Here is a 23,721-nt window from a genome sequence, read left to right on the forward strand (position 1 = left end):
CCATTTTCCAAAAATGAGTAAATTTCTTTTAGCACTTCCCTAGAGTTACCTATGTCATGGTATTACATGAATGCTAAGAAGCTGGCTTTTACTCTGGAAAATGTGGAATTCAAATTTAAATCAGATCATTATTATACACCGCCAACGTTTCACAGATCATCAAGGTAGTCTTCACATAGTTGAGATGGTCAATGTTTTGTAAACAGAAGTGAAATTTTAACAAAAATAACAGCCTCTGAAATTATCTAGCCTAGTACAGTTAAGAAAACTTTCTTTTAGGAACTTACTCACTTTAAGTGCTAAAATTTCTTAGCTCAATCAATTTAGGCAAAAATCTTTAATAAAGTTCATTTCATTTACCTGTTCAGGAAACTGCACATCTTGAATATAATTTAACATTTTTTTATTCAATATCATCATTAAGAACATTAAGTCAATAAATAGTGATGTCTTTAATAGTGATAACATGTAAAGAAAAGAGAATTTATTATCACATTAAAAGACCTCAAGGAACTTGTATGTTTCTAGTTTGTATTTTTTTAATCGCTTCACTTTCAACCAATTGTCAGTTTTTCCTGATGTCACTGGATCTCCTTCAATCAGCCAACAATGGTACTCTAATATAAAAATCAGGACAAGAAAAACGTTAGCAATGTGCCATATCTTCTAAAGAGTACGCTGACTTTACGTATGTTATCTCTCCTACCAAGTGAAGTAGGTTAGATTTTACTTATGTTTACTTTCTTCTGGATGAGAAGCTGTATTTTAGATATTAAAGGTTGCCAACAATCTGTCAAGTAAGTAGGATAGGGATTTAAAAGGAACAGCTCTCAGGGGCCCAGAAGGTAATGTGAATCAATGAAGAGGACCAGCTGTGTGGAGTAGGCCCTATCTGAAGGATACAGTAGCTACTCAACTGTAGGTTATTTTTCTCAAGCAAAAATACATTTCTAGCACTGCCCAATATTCTATTTTCTGAAAGATGAGACATGCAGATTTTTGTGTAAAATCTGACAACTTTAAATGTTAACTAGAGAAATACGACAGTGGTTCAAGGACAAAAGAAGTCTGCTGGCTGCCAGTTTGTGGCCACTGAAAGAGAACTATACTGTAAAGATTCTCATTTGTACTGAAACATATAAAACTCTAGGCCCTGAATTCACATCATCTCTTTAGAGAAGTTACTTTCTCACTGCATATTTGGACTACTCCGCCAGACTAGAACTGAAACATTTCTCCTACTCTGATTCTGTAATGACAACATTGTATATTGGCTTTACTTAATAAACACATCTGCCACTACCCACATACAGCAAAGGATGGCTAATTTATTTAACAGAGTAGAACCCAGGAGTGCAAACACGAATATATCAATTACCAAGTGGATGCTTGGTAATTACTTCTTGCTTCTGAGCATGAGTTCTGCTTTTTGCTACTTCTTGCTTCTGAGCATGAGTTCTATGAGAAATTTCCCATTCTTTCTAAACATACCACATTCCCTGATCCAATCACATTTGATAAAGTATATGACATCTGAGAAGCAAAGAAACTGAAGAGCATTCAAATACTACTGGAAAATTAGCATGCCAGATATTTGCAGAGTATTTCCTGGTACTATTCAGAAACATTATATAAACTAATCTTCAACATATCCTTGCCAAACAGATAGGATTTTTTTCCTCCATTTTGTACATAAGGAAATGAGAGTCAGAAAATGGAATGAGTTGGCCAATATAAGAAAAGGGTAGCAAAAACAGAATTCAAATTTTGGTTTGAACTCTTGGTCAGTGTTCTTTCCACTACCTCAACATTTCTCTTAAAGGTTTATGCTAGTGAAATGGCTTGTGAAAAAGGGTAAACAAATGGGGAGGACAAGAAGTGACAAAATAATAACATAACACCTCAATTACCCAGCACCCAGATTTATTATGCCCTCAATTATTCAGCGTAATAGCTAACCTGGAATTCAGCATAGAAAATTTGAAAACTGTCACCAACCCCAAAAGTAATAATCCCAGTGAGGTCTAGTTTATGTTTATAGTTGCAAAAATGCAACATGGCACTGAAAGAATTAGCAATAACATCCTGAATAACCACAGAGTGTTGGTATTACCCCATGTATAAGTAATAATCAGTGGATTCATCTTGTGGAGGGGAGGGTGGATATAAATATTACAGTCCACAATAGAAGGCAAGAAGAATGGATCATTAAAATTTCCCTGAGGTCCTACTCTGAAGGTTAACATAAATTGATCAATAATTTCAACCTGGCCAGTTTCTCTCCAGCAATAAAGAATATCAAACCAAGTAGCTGGTTTACATGGTATGCAATTTTTGAAATCCAGTGAGCTGTTCATACTATGAGAGGCAAAAAACAATAAGAGTGATTAGAGTCACAGCACATTCACTTTCCTATGTCATACTCACTCTAGGGCACAACCTTACTGAAGTGAAATGCACAATGGATAGAACCTCTCACATATATTGGATTTGTCACGCATATTGGATTTGTTGTTCTTTTTCCCTTTCAGGAGCAAGCTCCTATATACATTTACATAAAGAAATGTTCAGATTATGAGAATCCATTATATCACACAAAATAGTCCTAACAATGTTACAAAGCAATAAGTTAATGGAAGTAAAATAAGCATACTACAGCTGTTGATAAAACTGAGCTAATTATTCCAAAAACATTTTAGGTCACTGAACAAATAAATACTGATTAAGTTAGGAAAAACAATAATGTTCCTAAAAAATTTTTTAAATAAGAACAAGTCAAAACACAATTTCGGGGCAAGGCAGCAATTTTAAACTGTTAAATCATGTAAATATAGAACTTATATACTACCTTCATGAAAATTTGTAAGTCAAAAAAGAACATGAAGAATATATGTTCTAGAATACTTCTCAAACTGAATTCCATAGTCCCTTAGCGCCTGGAGGTCTACAATTAAGTGACCTAGATCCTGACACTAATAATAAGATCATAATTGTCATACATGATCTGGTTTCAAACCTTTATTTTCATTGTAACAGCCTAACTGTTCTCATTTTATTAAGAAAATTAATAAGTAAATGTTATAAATTTACATTATAAAATAATTACACAATAATAAAATACCACACATATATCCCTTTAATATACTGGGGACCTTCATAAGAATTTAAGGTGCAAAAAGTTGCTGTCTTTTAAAAGTTTCTGTATTTAGAAAGATCAAAACTTACTGTTCTATGTCATATTAGTCAGGGATATATTCATAATACTCTACTGACAAAGCTAGAGGAATGCACAATACCATTTAGAAAAAATTTTATTAAGTACTGCAATTCAAACATCAGTGCTTTAATTATAACTAACTGTTGTGCTATCTGCAATAATACATGAATAAAAATTTCATTCTCCTACTTTCTGGGTCACTATGGACTTACAATATCTCAATAAACGTTTCTATTGATACTTCAGAACAATGTTAAGAAAGCTTTTTGAAAATTTTGAAACTAAATTTACAAAATTATTGAGTCATTACTTTTAAATATATCACAGATTTTAACTAAGATAAGGTGGACATCAACAGTTAATATCACTTAACTAAAAAACTGAGATTTACTTCAGCCCTGTTGTATAAGCATACATTAGATACAAAGAAAAAGGGTATCCAGACCTAGAAGATGTGAACTCTTTCTAAATTCAAAATCTGAATCTGAATGCCAATTTAAGCAAAAAATAATTAGGATGAAAAGTTAGCCCCATCAAAAATGTGAAAGAATTGGATGGCTGGGAGGAGGCAGCATAATGAGAAAGAATTGAAACCCATAGTAAAAAAAAAAAACAAAAAAACTACCAGTGTTAAAAATTTGTTTATTTTTGTAACTGTGATTTACATCCAGAGAATTAACATTCTTCCCAAAAAGCTACCAAACAATACCTCCAAAACACACACACACACCACACACAAACCCAGAAAAGTCATCACAATCTTCACGCAAAACGCGGCTTACTTATGGCTTCTTTTTAAAAAATCTACTGAGATAATATATTGCTTTTAATTTCTACAAATAAATATCAAGCAAACTAAAATATCCAACATAAAAGGAACATTAAGTTAATCAGGGCCAGAAAAGCACTACTGTGGTGATCAATTGTTCTGGCAATGTCAGAACATAAGACGGTGAGAAATTACAGGAATTTAACCTTTGACCTCACCATCCCATGTACTGTTTCCATAACAGAGGCTTCAGTGTTCTATCAGCAAACATTTCAACTTCTTAGCAAGCAAGCTCTAAGTTCGCCTTCCTATATAAACTTAGTAAAATTCAAATGTTTTTTAATTAAAATGTTCAGAGATAAAGAGTAATTGGTTCTTACCTCTGGTCCTGATGCATGTGACAAATCTCCTCAGTGGCACAGTGGCTGCCTAAGCAGCTACAAAGACTAGGTTAGCAGCCATTTTGAGACAGCTGCACTGTCTCAGTTGCACTAAAGTGTAATTAAGATGGCTGCAGTGTGCACTCAAGAACTCACAGTGGAAACTCAGCTATGTATCAAACAAAGCCCCTCCCACTTTGTCAGCCTGCAGGAAACTGAACACTGACAACAGCTAATGCATATACTGCAACAAACAATGCAGCTACTCAGAACACAGCAAACAGAGAAGGCAGCAAGCCAGTTTTGTAACATAATGCCTGTGAATCCCGACTTGCAATACAGAGTTTGGGCACATCCTGATCCCAGACAGCTTGAAGTCCATGCCACATATTAGCAGTTACAGAGATGGAGCCAAATCACACACAGCAAACATCAGGGAATTTGCTTGAAAGAAAGCCTCCATTTCAGTCCAGAAAAAAAAAAAAAGTCAAACTATGCTCAAGGTCCTTTTTTTTTTTTTTTTTTTTTTTTTTTACTCTTTTATAGTACTTTTTACATGAAAAGAGTGCCAATTTTTATAATTTCTAGAAAGTTAAGTTGTTTAAATCCTGATAATCAATTTCCATTTATAGAAGGCTAATTAAAGGTTTTTCCCACAGAATCTAAGCCCCAAAGTGCTCAAATCTAGCCGAATGGTTAAAGCTTGCAATCAAATTATTGAATCTTGACAATAATTTTAAATAACTGCTGGGGAGGACTAGAGACATTAGAGCTACAGTGGCAACAAAGCTTATTTTGAGTAATCTGCCATAAAGATAAAAACAATTTCTTCTCTTCTGTAGTCCAGATGGTCACAAAGACATCTCCAGGTGAGTGGTTGGTCCCAGGGCAAATTAAATTTCATGCCCTGGCTCAGACCTCCCAACATTCTGACATGGGTGAAAAGCAAATAAAATAAAGAATGTAGACACCCCCGGGGGAAAAAACAAATAGGAAGAACAAAAGGGTAAAATTCAGTCTGAAAGTGGGTGTATTAAGAAGACAAATTTGTTTTAACAGTAACCAACCATCAAGAGAAAGACAAAAGCACAGAAAGAACCTGTTTGCTTGATAGCTCACATCAGCTAGGAAATCCATCTTTTCCTTTTGTCTTACTTGGTTTACCATCCTAAAATTTAGCTGCCTTGTGCTATTTTGTCTCTATCCACCACTAGATGTAGGTATTTATTAAAACACGTTAAGGGTGTAAGGGGGTGGTAGGGGTACAGCAAAAAGGAGACTGGCCCCATACATTGATGATTGTTCAAGCTGAGTGATGGGCACATGGAGCTCATTATTTCATTCTATTTCTGTATATATTTGAAATTTTTCCATAATAAAAGTTAAAAAAAATACTCAGCTTTTAAAAAGTCCTTATTTATTCTCCCTGAGGTAAACCAGATAACATAAACTGCTTTAAGTACTGCATGAGGGAAAAAAAAGTTTATAGTTGATCTAAGCCACATTAATTCTTCAAAAATATAATGGATTCTCTGAGGGTGGCTCAAATCTATTTGTTAAAAGCAAGAGGTAAACTGGGAAAGATTCGAACAGGATAGACATTACTAGAGCACTAGAATGTGGCTAAGGTTAACGGAGAGACAACCAACCAAAACATTTAGAGCTGCCTGATGAAGAGCAGCTGATATTCAAGAAGCAGATTCTTTCGGAAGCCTGTTCCACAAAGGTTTAAATTATGTAATATACCTTCAAACGTGCGGTGCTCCCCACACCCGCCTCAGCCTCCCCCGTCTCGCCAGACACCTTCCAATGTAAATACTAAATACTTTTTTCTCAGTCTAAGCTTTCCCGGGAAAGCTAAGATGCTGGCTATTGGCTATAAGATCTACCTTTTCACCCAATTTAGACTTCAAAATAAGAGACATAATCTAAGTTCCCTCCTTATACCAATCCTCCTTCAGCCACTACAACCATTTTACTACTAATTTACTATATCCTCTCTATTATCCCAAGGCACGTAAGTCAAATCAATATAATGATTGCCTATTTCATGCAAGGGGCTTTAGAAGACAAAGGAGTAGGGAAGTCCATTAACATAAATCAAGCCTTCATATAAGTTTTTATATACATTGTTTAAACTAATTCTCACATTAACCCTACAAGATAGGTTTTATCTCCAACTCGTGATTGAGAAAACATGCTCAGAGATTAAATAACTTCACGAAAAGTGCTAATAGCTAAAATACATCCTAGACTACACTCAGCCCAAGCCTACTGGAGCTTTGTCTGTCCCTTCCCACACTGGTTCTGTTTCTGTGCATCACGGAAACAACTTAGGAAAGAATAACGGTTAGGCTGTTATTCAGGTAAGTGGTGTCACTGCCAATGTTTCATTCACTCTTTATCCCAAAGAGACTATCCCGGTTCACCCAATAAACACTATTCATGATTCAACCTAAATTATCTTATCACTGACAATCCCTTCCTTGCTCTCCTTTCCCCTTACTATGCCCAACCCCCAAACCAGGTGTAATTGCTCTCTCAAGGTCTTTTATATATACCATCATTATACCTAGCATATTTCATTATTTATCTTTATTTATGAGTTCTTAAAGGACAGAAACAACTTAATTCATTTTCCACTCACTTTCATAATGTGAAATAGTATTTATTTGCTCAATAGATGGTGAGTTGAAAGTAATTCCCTGTGTTTTCATTTCTACCACAAAAATCTCTGAAAATTCTACATCCTTAGGAACCTTCATTTTTAGGATCTCAACTCTTACTTTCTAGGAAGAAGAAGAAGTCAGCTAAGTTTTTAGTCTTGACCTAAACAGCTCTGTACTTCAAAACCCAAGGTGGAAAAAATACCTTTTGCAGGGCATTTTTCAGTTTTTAAAGTGTTTTTAGAGGCACTACATAGGAGCTAATGTGTGTTAGACTAAAGTCTGAAAAAAGTCTATAAAAATTATAGAAATAAATATATTATTTACTTTAAAAAGTTTTTAACATTACTAAGAAAGAGTACAGCTTGTTTATATAATGTCATAGATTACAAGAAATTTGTTTTTGGAAGGGTTAGTCAATAAACCCAATCATTGCTTATTTGTGAAAGCAAACACATTTGGAAGGCATTTCTAATGTAAGGTAAACATCTCCATGATTACTCAATGTTTTACCTCTTCCTAAATAAAACTAGCTCTTTTCATATAATTTTTTCATTTCACTCTTACAATGACCATGTAAAATAATAGTGCTATAATCTCAAATTTTTCATAACCAGAGAATGTAATCATTTGCCAGGGGTCACACAAGTAGTAATGAAAAAGAACTATAGGAGAATTAACTTTAGTCAACTACTACACTTTTTATATACCATATATCACACTATTAGAAAACTCTGGGGCTTCCCTGGTGGCGCAGTGGTTAAGAATCCGCCTGCCAATGCAGGGGACATGGTTTCGAGCCCTGGTCTGGGAAGATCCCACATGCCGCGGAGCAACTAAGGCCGTGCACCACAACTACTGAGCCTGCGCTCTAGAGCCCGCGAGCCACAACTACTGAAGTCCGCGTGCCCTAGAGCCCGCGCTCCGCAAGGAGAGAAACCACCACAGTGAGAAGCCCGCGCACAACAAAGAGCAGCCCCCACTCGGCGCAACTTGAGAAAGCCTGCGCTCAGCAACAAAGACCCAACACAGCCAAAAGTAAATAAATAAATAAACAAATTTATTTTTGAAAAAAAAAACTTCGCACATGCAGAATACTGAAAATTCCATGGAACCTAAATAAATGGTTTCAGTGTATTAAGTAGAAAGTAAATACACTTTTCATTAATTTAGTTAATACACTTTAGTTACACAAGGTACTATCAACATTATATATATATTAAAAGAGAAAAGGAACATTAGAATGTTACTAAGATGATAAACTGAAAACACCTAACTTCACTCCCTCAAATCCCACTAAAACTACAGTGGAGGTATTTTTTGAAGGCATAAATCCTCAAGAACAAAGAGAAAAGTAAAACGGACAATAGCTACATGATTTTGGGAGCTGGAAAATAAGCAGAACCACTGGTAACTAAGTCAGCAGTTCCCAAAACACTATATTCTAAGCTGCATTGGGGATAAATTAAGAACCAATTTGATTTACATGGCAGAAACATCAAAAGACATAGAGACTAGAAGAACGAAGCACTTTGGAAATTGGGGTGAAGGGAGCAAATAGTAGGATGGTATGACTAAAAAAAGAGAATATTAGTGAAAGCTGTTTGTGAAGCAGTAAGATACCCTAGATGTCCCTCATCACATTCCACTGAATGCCTGCTCTCCCCAATCCTAGCAGAGGTCTGAAAACAATATCGACAGTTAAAAATGAGAGTAGCATACCAAAAAGAGGGACTGAGTGCTCACTGAAGAGAACCCAATCCTCTTCCTCCATTAATCTCCCAGAATGCTGGCATTCCGATCCTTACTCTCTATGTATGAAAATGTAAGACTACTCTCTGAGGGTAGTTAACAAGCACAAGACACAAGGCCTTAAGGTCTTGGGAGCTCTCCAAAAACAGCCCACCCAGATCAGCCTCTATAATGAAGTCCAAAACTGACAAATTTAGATATGCTAATCAACTTTTTACTCTTCCACAACATATTACATACAGTCAGGCAAGGAAGAGAAAGGCAACTAAGAAAAGTCTAACATGGAAGACAGAGACTAAAAAAAAACAATAAAACACAAAGCAACAGACTACACAGGGAGAAAACTTCAAAAATAAATTAGTATCTATATATATCAAAAGATGCTGCATTCATTTGTCAAGAATAGAATACTACAGGCAAGGATTACAAAACAGAAATTAAGAATATGATAGAAAAAAAATGAAAAACTCAATGAAAGGACCTGATGATAAGAAATCTACCTGAGCAAAAAGACAAAGCTGTAAACAAGAGAGAGAAGAAAATTTGAGTATCCATCCAAAAATTCACATTGGAATGATAGAATGGCAGAAAATATCACCAATGAAATCATTTAAGAAAAATTCCAGGACTGAAAGGCAACAGCTACCAAACTGAAAGGGCCTGATGAATTCCAGCAAACAATAATAAATAGATCCATATCAAGGAATTAAAGTGAAATTTCAGAACACCTGGAAACTAATAACAGATTCTACATGCTTCCATTGAGGGAAAAAATCAAAAATAAGAACGGCTTCAGATTTCTCAGTAGTAACAGAAGCAAAAAGATAATGGACCAGTGCCTTTAAAATTCTAAAGAAAAATGATTTCCAACCTAGCCTTGTATACCTAGCCAAACTATCAATCAAGCATTAAAAATATAAAATGACCATTTTCAGACACATAAGTCTCAGAGAACATATCTCCTATATATTCTTTCTCAAAAAGCTACTAGAGAATGTGGTCCACTCCCCCTAATGACAGAATAAGTCAATAAAAAGACATAGCACATGGAAAACAAAGGTCCTACACAGAAGAGGGGTGAGAGGAATCCCCACAATGGTGAATAAAATTCTAAGGATGAAAGCAGTATACCAGATGTAGAAAGTAAGTAGGCTGGAAAAATGAAAATCAAGAAACAAAAATGAGTCACGATCCTTGCTGCCACTGTACCTGAGGGGGAAAAAAGTGTCTTCTAAATAAACATTAAAAAATCCTTAGTAAAGGATTGTACCAAATCATCTCAACTATTACTATTACATGGATGAGATTCATGGATACAGGCATCCTGGTATAAAATTACCTTCATGGATGGACCTGTGTCATAACTGTATCAAGAGAATGAGTCATGATTTCCATAATTCCGTTAGTTCAGGGCAGACAACTTTGTGTAAGTAGACTACTTAACTCTAGATCAGGAGAATAAGAATTACTTAGGACTAAATGAAATGATTTAATTATGGTTAACATTTTATTTTTAATGGTCATATGAGAAAAATACTTTCTTCTTAATCTACCTTTAATCCTCAATTTAAGATATATTTTGTATAAATAGTAATTTAAATAGTATCTTGATCCAATACCCTCAGAATTCCGGGGGGCAGAATATCCTATGAAAGACCTTAATACAGGTTTTAAGTTAATAAACTATGAGAATATTTTAAGAACAATTCTATAGAAAAATACTGAATATATTGATTGGCCTTGTTTAAAAACTACTTAGAAGAATGATTAAATCTTGTATAAAGTATCATAACTGAGTCTCTCTACTTTTTATGAACCCACTTACATAGTTTCAATGAGAATCTGTTTTCCTTCCTTTCAGAATAAAATGGATAAATCAAATTTGTAACCATGACCACAGAAAAATGCAATGTTTAAAAACAAATCTCTTTTAATTAGCTATGACGGGGAACAAGGACTGCATCTCAAACGTAGAAATGATGCCTTCTAGGTCTTCACAGGAAATCAATATAGTATCTCTTTCATAACTTATGGATTCCCAGCTTTAAGAGGAATAAAGAATATCACTTCTTGACAGACAAGGAACACTGACAAATGTGGGACTCTTAAAGAACCATGATACCCTACAGTTTTAAGTAATGCAGGCAAAATCTCATTGAGATAAATTAAATGGCTCTTGGTTCCTAATCTTGTAATCAAGCAAATAAATAAGTAAATTATTATGCTTTATAAAACTCGACAGAACTTAACTCTTAACTCATATCAAATGGACATAGTTTTGTTAAGCAAAGGGAAGCCTTTCTAGACTTATCAATATGTCATTAGTTCAATAAACTAGTCAAACAAAACATCGAAATAAAGAATCAGAAAATTATTAAACAAACTTATATGATCAAATCTGTACCTTAAGGGGCAGAAACTTGGCCACGGGAAGGGTTATGGAAGAAAACTGACACTTTGTTTTGCCTCAATTTTAAGTGAGCATGCCCAGCAAGTTCCATAGCTGAAGGGTAAATAAGGGGTGAGGGATCACACTGCACCCTAAAATTACAAAAAGAAAACAGGATAATTCTATGTGGATCTAGCTCCCAAAATAAATGACTTCATCTCTAACTTTGGCAATAATGACAGCCTGAAGAATTATGACAAACCTTGAAGATAAATAATTAATGTGAGAAAATGGCTGCTTTTTCACCATGATGAGGCTCAGAGATTTAGTAATCTTTGAGGGGTTTTTATTCTTTAAATACTCTGGTGGTGTTTTTTGGTTTTGTTTTTGTTTTAATTTAATGAATAAGTCCTAAAGCTGGACCCTCTCACAAACCTTTGCAAATAAACTACGTTTCTAAATGCATATTTTTCCTACTAGTAAGGGGCATGATCAAACCTACTTTTCTAAGTTGCTTTTTAAATGTATGTAAGTTCTAGCTCCAGTAAGGAAGAATACTGTCATTTTCCATATATCTCCTTGTACTGCAGGGCTCCCTAAAGCTTCACATAGCTGCCTCTTAGTAAATATTCATGTCTTACTAATAGATTCATCAATTGGTTGAAGCCAGAGATGAAAAGTGTGTCAGGAACAAATGCTAACATTTTATATAATTAATCTCATTTAATCTCTCAAAATAAGCCTACCAGGTAGGTAGTATCACCATTTTACATGTAAGAAATACTGCTGGGAAACACAAATTGGCCAGGTTCCAATACAAAATTACTATACTTTCCACTTCATGATATTACTAACTGGTTTTAGGAAAATTCTTTGTCTTTTCTTTTGTTCTTTCTTTTTCTTCTGTCAATTTGCTTGCATATTTTTAATCTGCCAACTATTATACCACTTAAAATATGTTTGATGGAGAAGAGAATTACACAACACAAAATAATTATGTCATTCCATCTTTTCATCAAACCCTTATTAATTTCATACATATGTCCTTCAGAATCATATTTTAGAAACTTCTTATTAATAGGTAAGCAATGGTGTTCTTTAAATTTTTTCTATTTCTTAATGAATGGGATTGAAGAATTTTTTCCAAAAGTTATTTTTACTATTTATAATTTTCCAGATGCAAAGTGCCTGTCAAATCTTTTGACAATTTACCCAGTGGATGCTTGGCTAAGTAAACTTCATGGTTAATTATTTAAAAACAACAACAACTAAAAGTTCTGACGTGTAGATTATCATGCATTAAATGAAAGGAGCTAGAACATCTTACTCTTTTTTTTTTTTTGCACCTATAACAAAGGGGTTCTATTCTTTCAATAAGCAAATATTTACTGAATATTAAGGTAGGTATTGTGGAATGCAATTTTATACTTTTATTAGCAGTCTTATTATACCTAATTAGAAAGGGTTTGTCTTTAATATGCAACATTTGCCAGATACATCAGTAAGATAAAATTCCTAACTGCAGGAAGCTTATAAAGTACTACACAAATAACTATAAACATAAAAGTTGAAAGGAATAAATGCCTTTAAAAGAGATACAAAGTAAAAAGAGAAATTAGAGAACTTCCAGCTGAGGATAACAATATCCTTTATTAGGTACATTATGCAGGCAGCATGGCATCAATGATTTTTTATTTACAAAAATCAAGGATTTATATCAGACTATGTTCTCCTAAACATAATACTTTCTTTCCCACTTCTGAGATTTTGACTACCCTCTTTATTCCCTTTACTAAGAATATCCTTCTAATTCTTCTTTTAAAATACAGCTCTTCTGTGACTTCCCTGGTGGTCCAGTGGTAAGACTCTATGCTCCCAATGCCGGGGGTCCAGGTACGATCCCTGGTCAGGGAACTAGATCCCGCATGCCGCAACTGAGACCCGGTGCAGCCAAATAAATAAATAAATATTTTTTAAAAAAATTTTTTAAAATACAACTCTTCTAAGGTTTCCTTGATCTCCCTCCAACAGAGTCCCACTTTCTGTGCCTTACACAGATATCTATTGTGTTACACTTATCTACAGAGAGCTGTTTGTTAATTACTTACTTATTACTTATCAGATAAGTTTTACTTGTAAGCAAAGAATTTATGACCACAGTTATTTTTTACCTGTGTATATTACAAGGCCCTGAAAAATCACATTTTCCATCTTGAGAAATCATAAACTCAACTTTGAAACTAAAAGAAGCAGTTCAAACAACTATCAGAGTTTACCTACAGTCCTTCATCCTTTTAAAGTTAACTGGCAAGATTCAAAGATAGTACACTGAATTCTTGCAAAACTAATCATGATTTAATGTTTTCAAAAGCAAGCATAAAGAGGAAAAACTCTACCTAATAAGGTAAATATTTATAGTAACTACAATCTGTCAGGAATCATGACTACAAAGCTCTCAAAATTCCATTTCAAAGGAAGATATATAGAGTTACAACTGGATCTAATTCTTAAAACAGAAAACCAGTTTTCAATATCAAATTATGAATTAATTAGAGACCACTTCTCCAGCTGCCTTTAGTAGCAGAAAAGGCTAACTGTTCTCTAATACCCATTTCTCTCCTTCTTTTATAAAATTTTCTAATTTTAGCTGAACACATGGTTGTGCAGCCAGATACTACATTTCCCAGCCTACCTTTCCCAGCTAAGTATGTTCCAGTGATTAAATTCTCACCCATAACACATGAATCTAAATGATAGTACTACTTGCAGATGAGGCTCTCAAAACAATGAGTGTGCACTCCCATTGTTCTTTCTCCCTTGCCCCTGGCTGGTGAAAGCAGCCATGTTCAACCTAGAAACCATGTTCAACATATGGAAACCATACATTAAGCCAAAGCCACTTAAAAACCTGAAGAGTTTTCCTCTGTATTATTACACAAGAGAAATAAACATCATCCTTAATAGTAACAGAGTGTCTCAGAGCAGTTTAGCCTTTACTGTAATCCAATCAGCTCCTGACATTGACTACCTAAAAGAAAATAAAAGAAGTTCAAAAACAGTCTCTTTTCCATACTCTTCCCCATTTCTTCCTTTTCTTGAGACATTTAATCTAATAATGGTAACAGGGCAGGTACACTCCTAAGCTGGAAAATCTTAGCTGAAAATGAGCTGAAGCAGTCAAGTCATTCATTACTGTTTCACCAATCTCTTTTTCTTTTGCTCCTGGTCCTCAAAACAGCAGAAACTCTTCCTACCTTCTAAGTTTACCTTTCCACAAAATGGAAGACATCATCTTGGACAATTACTGGCTCAAGGAGAGATCCTTTTACAGCCCTGTCAGTTCTGAGAACCACTATTCCAACATACAATTCAAGTTCCTTATTAGAATGTAAAAGCAGCATACACATAATTCCTGGGTACCTACCAAGACAGCAGTTCCCAAAGCAGCACAGGGCTACACAAACAACAAAGAAAGGGAGAAAGGGTTATACGGTTTGACATAATAACACTACTACCTCACATCATCATCAATAAAAAGGGGTCTCTCTCCCAAACTAAAGGGAATATATCTAGTTATCCCTAGTTATCAGAACTATAACTGATAATTCTGTTATTTTGTATAACACAAAATAACACAAAATTCTTAATAATATTCTAAACAATGAAAAATTGCAGACATGAATAAGTGAATATTTCTGATGGTAAAGTTAATATTTCTGATGGTAAAGGTCATCTTCATTTCCCAGACATTCATGTTTACATAGGTCCAATTATAAAGACTCTCAGGAAGATAATATCAACTGTACCCTTAGGCCTGCCACATGTTTTGGAAGGTGACCAAGGAGATGCCCGGGTCATTCTCTTAAAGACTCAAAAACCCAAAGATCAACATTCAAAACTGAAAACGTTCACACTGTATAAAGAAACACTAGCGCCCTGGTTTTCTCACTTTGCAGCACTTAAAAAACTGGAAATGCTGCCCAGCAATCACAGTGTCTCCAATACAAGATGGATTCCACCATACAACTTGAAGCATATATAAACAGCTTAATTTTATGGAATTCACTTCTCTGTTTTGAAAAAAGTAAAATAACAGAAAAAAAACACTGATTTCCTCTGCAGATTGCATGACAATCTAAGAACACTAAGAAGTAATTTTTAGCCTTGGACTCTCTAAAGAACATAACAAGATCAAATGGGCAAGGATTTTAAAAAAAAGAAGCTCCACTAATGGATAGGTAGTTTCTAGATACTCTAGGAAACTAACAAGGACAATGCTCCCCAGAGCTACTTGATATTTTTGTAATCTACTGTTAAAATATCACCTTATTTTTATTTATAATGCCCTACAGCTGTTAGGAACTCAAAAGCAAGAACTTTACTCTCAAACTTCTTTCTACATGTGACTCCTTTGAAAAACTCGGTATGACAATGTATGAATTTTCCATATACCTCAAAACTTAAAAACAAAAAGTATAATAGAAATCTTTCTAAACCAAACCATACACCTCTTTGTCTTCTTGAACAAATTTAGCATAATTAAATATTCTTATAATTCAGAATCATAATAAGATCATCTATTACCATAATGAACGTGCTATAAACACTAATTTGTCTTTAAGAATAACAATTCCCAAATTAAATAACCTCAAAACTAAGTTTTTAAATTCTTGTTCTAACACTTGAAATCTGACCGCTCTTCACTATCAAGATGCCAGCCATCTCTTCTTGCCCCTATCCATATGCATTTTTCTAGTAGCATTTCTCCTGTCCCTAACTATCTATTATAGTCTGAAAACACAAATCACAATACATCAGAACTATGAAAAGTTCTCAGGTAAGGGCAAAGGTCATACACAAAAAAATAAAAATACGCAAACTTCTATAAGTGGATTTGCTTGAAAAATATCCAAAAACAAAATTTTTTCATTAGAAAGAAAGAAAATGCTGAAGACAAGCCAATAATATCTTAACACAATTTCTACCTATTTCCTAGATTTATTTTTATAAAGCCAATAATATTTTACCATTTGATTTCTATCTTTAACTTCCTTGATTTCTTCTTTACATGCAACCACCAATTTTTCAAGTTTAACTATATTCAACAAAAATATTTTTACAATAATCTGACATTCTTTCCTATACCTAATATAAAAATAATTCTTAAAAAGTAGGATTACAACTGAAATACACTATCAATCAAGATTATACTTTTCTCTTCAATCAGCACAAAGAATAGATTTAATAGAGAATGAACGTATACTAATACTTAGGGAAACATCCTTATGAGAGAAATATTTAATGTTACCAAAGAGACTAAAAAGAAAATTTTTTACCTTAATTATATATTATTTATTAGGCTCCATACTGGCCAAAAAATGAATCAGATAACTTTTCAAAATCTCTGTTTAAAAAAAAAAAAAGGTTGGGCTTCCCTTGTGGCACAGTGGTTAAGAATCCACCTGCCAGAAGACCTAAATAGACATTTCTCCAAAGAAGATATACAGATTGCCAACAAACACGTGAAAGAATGCTCAACATCACTAATCGTTAGAGAAATGCAAATCAAAACTACAATGAGGTATCACCTCACACCAGTCAGAATGGCCATCATCAAAAAATCTACAAACAATAAACCCTGGAGAGGGTGTGGAGAAAAGGGGACCCTCTTACACTGTTGGTGGGAATGTAAATTGATACAGCCACTATGCAGAACAGTAATGGAGGTTCCTTAAAAAACTAAAAATAGAACTACCATACGACCCAGCAATCCCACTACTGGGCATATACCCTGAGAAAACCATAATTCAAAAAGAGTCATGTACCACAATATTCAGCAGCTCTATTTACAACTGTCAGGACATGGAAGCAACCTAAGTGCCCATTGACAGATGCATGGATAAAGAAAATGTGGCACAGATATACAATGGAATATTACTCAGCCATAAAAATAAATGCAATTGAGTTATTTGTAGTGAGGTGGATGGACCTAGAGACTGTCATACAGAGTGAAGTAAGTCAGAACGAGAAAAACAAATACCGTATGCTAACACATATATATGAAGTCTAAAAACAAAAATGGTTCTGAAGAACCTAGGGGCAGGACAGGAATAAAGACGCAGACATAGAGAATGGACTTGAGGACACAGGGAGGGGGAAGGGTAAGCTGGGACGAAGTGAGAGAGTGGCATGGACTTATGTATACTACCAAATGTAAAACAGATAGCTAGTGGGAAGCAGCCACATAGCACACGGAGATCAACTCAGTGCTTTGTGACCACCTAGAGGGGTGGGATAGAGAGGGTGGGAGGAAGACGCAAGAGGGAGGAGATATGGGGATATATGTTTATGTGTAGCTGATTCACTTTGTTATAAAGCAGAAACCAACACACCATTGTAAAGCAATTATACTCCAATAAAGATGTTAAAAAAAAAGAATCCACCTGCCAATGCAGGGGACATGGGTTCGAGCCCTGGTCTGGGAAGATCCCACATTCCACGGAGCAACTAAGCCCATGCACCACAACTACTGAGCCTGCACTCTAGAGCCAGCGAGCCACAACTACTGAGCCTGCACGCTACAGCTACTGAAGCCCGTGCGCCTAGAGCCCATGCTCCGCAACAAGAGAAACCACCACAGTGAGAAGCCTGCGCACCACAATGAAGAGTAGCCCCCGCTCGCCGCAACTAGAGAAAGCCCACACACAACAATGAAGACCCAACACAGCCAAAAATAAATTAAATAAATAAATTTGGAAGAAAAAAAAAGGTCTATGTTAAACACAGAAGAAAACTTCTATTTTCAAATACTGTAGAACACTTTATCTTGGTAACCTATTTTTCTCATCTCTAACTTCATACTTGCACTATTTTCATGATGCTATATCCTAAAGCAGATTAAAACTGGAAATGTTGTCCTATATCCTCTACCATGTCATTCCTATTAACATTATACCATTATAGGAAACCAGTAAAATAACACCTTAATAAAAAGTAACAGTAGCACAATTTTTCTCAGAGTTCCTAAAAACAATACATTTTTGTGGGATCTACAGGAAATGCATCATATTCATGAATTTAAAAAAAAAAACTAACAGTATAAATATGTAAACTTACCCTAATTTAGGTTTTATGCAATTCTAAACAAAACTTCAAATAGTTGGCTTTTTTTAAACTTTGCCAAATGTATGTACAAAAGGAGGGAAAATTAGCTTAAAAAATTGTGAAAAGGAATGATATCTACTGCCCCTTCATATATTTATATAGTCTATAGCACTACAGCAAATAAGACAATGTAGTACTGCTATAGAAAAACAAGGCCCAGTTCCAGGGTTGTTAACCTGCTTTTAGATTTTACATTACATATTGCTGTGAGAAGCTGATAAAACTGTAACTCTTTCCCCAGAAAAAAAAAAAAGCACATATGTACACTCACACAAAACTGCGTATATCATGGAATCCACGGAAGTTAAGTATCTATAGAACCCCCAAAGGCCAATGGACTTCAAGTTAAATATCCCTAGTAAATGAAGCAGAATTGATAGCTCAAACTTAGTAAGTTATGATCAAAAGAAGAAATGTATCATCAACATAAAATTCTAAGAAAATTAGGAAAAGATGGAAACGAGCAACCCATCTTTACGCAATGTCAAAATAAACTCCGTATAGGCTAAAAGGTATTTTTTAAAGTAATTAAAACATCTAGAAAAAATAAACAGAACAGACGAACATTTAGTTCATCTTACAATATTTTTTATGCAGAGAACTGGAAGAAATAACACATGAAAAAGTAGTGCATTTGACTTCATAAAAATGTAACAATTCTGGGCTTCCCTGGTGGTGCAGTGGTTGAGAATCTGCCTGCCCAATGCAGGGGACACGGGTTCGAGCCCTGGTGTGGGAAGATCCCACATGCCGCGGAGCAACTAAGCCTGTGAGCCATAACTACTGAGCCTGCGCATCTGGAGCCTGTGCTCCGCAACAAGAGAGGCCACGATAGTGAGAGGCCCGCGCACCACGATGAAGAGTGGTCCCCGCTCGCCGCAACTAGAGAAAGCCCTCGCACAGAAACGAAGACCCAACACAGCCAAAAATAAATAAATAAATTTTTTTTAAAAATGTAACAGTTCTAAATATGTAAAACCATAGCAATTTTTTAAAAAATCTTAACGAAAAAAAAACTTCAAGAAATATGAAAAGCAAAGGGCTAATATACATAAATAACTTACACATAAGGAAGACATTAACATTTACCACAGAAAAAGATACACAAAATAACCTCAAAAAGCAAAGTCACAAAAAATGAGAAAGTTGCATATATATTAAATATTTAAAAGTTCAATTTCACTAGTTATCAGAAAAAATGCTAACCACCAAATTGATGGTGGTATAGGAAATGCTTTTCAATAAAACTAAGTTTTTATCAGTTTTGTAAATTACTTTAAAAGCCCTTTGTAACAGTAATTTCAAAAAAATATTATGAGATGTAGATCATGACTCATGTACAAGGATGTTCACTGCAGCTTTATTTACAATACAGAAATGGGCAACAAAATGTTCAATACGGAAAGAAAGATTTAGTAAGTCACAGTACATTCTTACTAAAGACACCAATATTACGTAGCCATTTAAAAATATATTTCAAGAACATTTGATAATTTGGGATATTTTCACAAAATAACTATTATGTAATCATTAAAAAAAAAATTTCAAAAGAATAATGAAATGGATAAATATCCACAATATAATACTAAGTTAAAAGGGCAGGAATGAAATTATGATCCAAATGATAAACTAATTGATCAATCAATAAATGGAAAGTCACAAAAATCACAAAAAAAGTGTTTATTTCTAATTAATTTTCAATACTTTCCAAATGTGCTATAATGAAAAAGATTTTAAATGACTCCCAGTAACTTGGTATTCATTCGGTAACCTATTCTTAATATTAACTGAAATTCCAAAACATGCTTGTTATTGATAGAGTACCAATGAACAAACAGTAGATGTTCAGACAATTCATTAGACTTAGTTTTAAATTTATAGAACTATACTTGCCTTTCTAACAAATGTAACAGCAAAACTGTCCTACCAATACATATTTACATAGTACATTATGTTCTTCAGTGTTTCAAGTGCCTCTTATGATCTTTCACATTAACCTAAGAGGCAATCATTTGTATATGCAAATGAAAACATAAGCTTAAATATATAAACCAAAATATTTCACTTTTTTGGAAGTGCAGAATGAACCATGCCCTATGATCAAAGTTCTTTTCTTAACCTAACACATACACACAGACATAGACATAGATACAGAAAATACAATGTATTTCCAACTCTAAAACACCTGAAATAAGGTCTGGAGGGTGGAGGCGGTGTGCTGAGTAATTACTCTGGAAGCATAAAAGGGAAAAGATTACACAACTGCCCTCTAAATATATTTCTCTGTAGAAGACTTCGGAGGCTCGAAAATTATATCAACAAATTTTCTGTTGAGAAAAAAAGAATTATTCCCATCACTGCATTCTATCTCCTTTGTGATGTCATTTTTTAAAACTCCACCAACCAGAAGTACTCCCTTCAATTACATCTATTTAATACTTAACCGTTCTTGTAGGCAATAAAGTCCTTAAACCAACCAAGATTATAGAGCAACAGCCACTTCTTCATTTGACAAGTGACTGACTTAAACTCAGAGTTACATAACCAACCAAGAAAACAATTGTTGTATATACAAACCACAGATGAAATTTATGACAACCATTTACAAGTTTTCAGCCCAGTAAGAAATAATTTACACAATGGTAGAATTATATCATATCGTATAAAACTCCCAGAGGTTTATATCAGATTTAAATATAGTGACACTACCATTTTAAAGTAAAATAATCAGTAACACACTTATAACTACTTTAAGAAACTAAAACCAGGAACACACAATTTTTAAAAATCTAACACAATTGTATCTTACACACATGTATATATGGCAGTTTGGTTTTTTTTAATCAACTGATTTATCAATGATTCACAATTTCCTCATAAAGGCCTCAGTGTAGTTGGGAGTTCTTTGAGGAATTCTTTATCAGAAAAATTTACCAAGTTTAAGTACTATATTTTATATATCATTACAAACAAAATGCTAAGGAAATGATTAATTTTAAAAGTCAAGGTACCAAAAATAATCTAACTGAAGCAGTAATGGACAAGTGATCAGAGACAGAAAAAATGCAGAACTCAAATGCAAGCAAGATCAGAGGCACACAGTGATTAAATTAAAACTTCACCGACTGAGGATCAAATTTTTTAAAAATAAATACCCAAGGAGATTGAGATTTCTTTTTCAACATTATATAGATTCTTCCAATGCCCTCTCCCTCTCATTTTTCCAAAACTCAAATTGTTTCTATTTTGAAAACATTCCATAACAGAACTGGTAAAGATAGGGTTAAAAATGTATTTGCAAATATGCAGTTCAAATAATTGCACTTCCCGTGAGCACACCACTAGGTGCTGATCTTCCGCCCCCTAAATATAAACTTGAATCCAGCAATACCCTTAAAGTGAAATAAAAATCGAGAACCACAAGGGGACAATCATTTTTACACAAAATTAAGTCCACAGCTTCTCAGAGTATCGGAGAAATACAAGAAGGAAGTTTGAGGTCGGTACAGGAATACAACATAAGAGAAATGTTTTCCTTTTAAAATATAGGAATTCGAGCGTAACAAAACGAAACCCCTCAAGAATGAGGAAAATTAAATCTAGAACCCGAATGGCGTCCAACAAGAACATTAGATCTTGAAAATGAATATTGCGCTTGCGCAGCCACCGCCCCGCCAGCTGCACAACTGCAGCTAGAGCCCGACCCCGCAAGATCACGTGCTCCCATGCAGCGCCCGCCCGCAGCTCCGCAACCGCGCAGGCGCAAACACAGCTCCCGCAGCCGCCATAATGCGGTCTTGACTCTTCAGAAATACAATAATAATGTAACAAAATGTGGTTATAATAGCCCCTGGGACTCACATATACCTTTCGAGGTGGGAGATGAGGGAGGGGGAACCAAGTTCCTTCCTACAGAGCCGTCCCGCGCAGCCGTCCCCACCGCTGCAGCCTCAGTCTCGCACGCTTCAGTCGCCGCGCCGCCGCCGCCGCTGCCGCCGCCTCCGCAGATTCAAAAACAAACCCGCTTCTCCCTTGCACGCGCCGGGGCCGTTATGCAAATTATCGTAGGCGGGGCTCGGCGGTCGTACTATTGGTCACGCCCACCATGCTTTTAGCCAATGGGCTCACGGACTGGCCGTTCCCCATGCAAATCTTCTGGTTTTTTATTTGAATGAGAAAAATTGGCCCCGCCTCCTGCCGTGGAAAAGAGAAGGAAGCCTGAGGTGGTGGCGCTGCGCCTTTCAGTTGCAGTGAGGTGTGTTCTTTGAGTGGAGCCTTGCTCAACCAGTGAGTAGCGCTTTGTGAGCGCCCTCTATGAGCCTCAGGAAGGAAGGGAGGGAGGGAGGAAGGAAGGAAGGAAATAGGTAGGTGAAAGTTAAAGAGCTGAGGGAAAGATTTTCGAAAAAGGCTGGAGTATGTTAGGTTGTTTATCGTTTATATTAAAAAGTCAGAAAATATACTTCAAACTGTGTAAGTCACGAGGGAGTGGCGCAAACACATCTTTTCTTTCAGTCCTGTGCCAGAGCAAGCGCTTCCAGTCATACCCTTCCACCTGTTGTATCCCTGTTATTCAGTTTTATTTTGGGAGCCAACCCTTCATGAAGGCCACAGAGTGTAATGAAAAAGGTGCCTCTGTATTTGTTGGGATATCTGGGCTCACGTCCAAGTACTCCTGCTTACGTGCCTGTTCCTTGAAATAAGTGCGTTACTCAGTTTTCTCTTCTCTAAAATGGTGATAATGGCTATAATTCAAATCAGTTGAGAGGGCTAAATGAAAGGATAAATATAAGTGTGTTTGGCAAAGCAAAAGCAGCCTAGCAAATATATGGTGAGGTTTGTTTGTCGTTTTTTAACATCAATTCTCCCTTAAATTAATCTATTTGTTCAATATTTATTTAGCAATGCTGGTGTTCCAGACCTATATTAGGTGCCTGTCCTCAAGAAATCTCTACTACAGTGAAGGAGACAGAAAAGTAAACAGGAAATTTTTGTAAGTAATAAGAAATTAGTGCAGGGTGGTTAATACTTATTTCTATAATTTGGGGCTTTCAACTTAGTTGAAATACTGCGTGGCTTTTAGGAGGATCACCTAATCTAGACTTGGAGAATCAGTAATGCCTTCCTAGAAGAAGTAATCTCTAACATGAGAACTGATTTAATAGATTTCTTGCCTAAAAGCTGGACTTCATTGTGAAAGCAATGAGGAATCACTTAAAAGGTTTTAAGTTAGGAAATAACACAATTAGATTTGCATTGCTTAATTGCTAAGCTTTGTAAAGTCCTTAGCACAGAACATAGTACATGGGTGATCAATAAATTACAAATAGAAGCTCAGTTATAACAAATTATGTATTGTAATTTATTTAGTACATAGTGCTCAATTA

The 23,721-nt window shown here is 35.1% G+C and overlaps 1 protein-coding gene across 3 annotated transcripts in view; it reads right to left on the bottom strand.

Moving 5' to 3' along the window:
* Positions 1 to 22,355, bottom strand: part of ATF7IP (activating transcription factor 7 interacting protein) — a 117,098-nt gene extending 94,743 nt beyond the window's left edge. Inside the window, exon 1 of one of the 3 annotated variants that reach the window (XM_082421984.1) lies at positions 22,205 to 22,355. Coding sequence is in view for 1 of the 3 variants with exons in the window: in XM_082421983.1 (XP_082278109.1) it covers positions 4,367 to 4,383 (17 nt within the window). In the remaining 2 variants the exon portion in view is untranslated. Of the gene's footprint in view, positions 1 to 4,366; positions 7,773 to 22,204 lie in introns of those variants that run through there. The other 2 variants (XM_082421987.1, XM_082421983.1) reach the window with 2 other exon arrangements.
* Positions 22,356 to 23,721: the final 1,366 nt, after the last annotated feature.

This window comes from Balaenoptera physalus (assembly GCF_965194825.1).
Source record: "Balaenoptera physalus genome assembly, chromosome: 13".
NCBI lineage: Eukaryota > Metazoa > Chordata > Mammalia > Artiodactyla > Balaenopteridae > Balaenoptera > Balaenoptera physalus.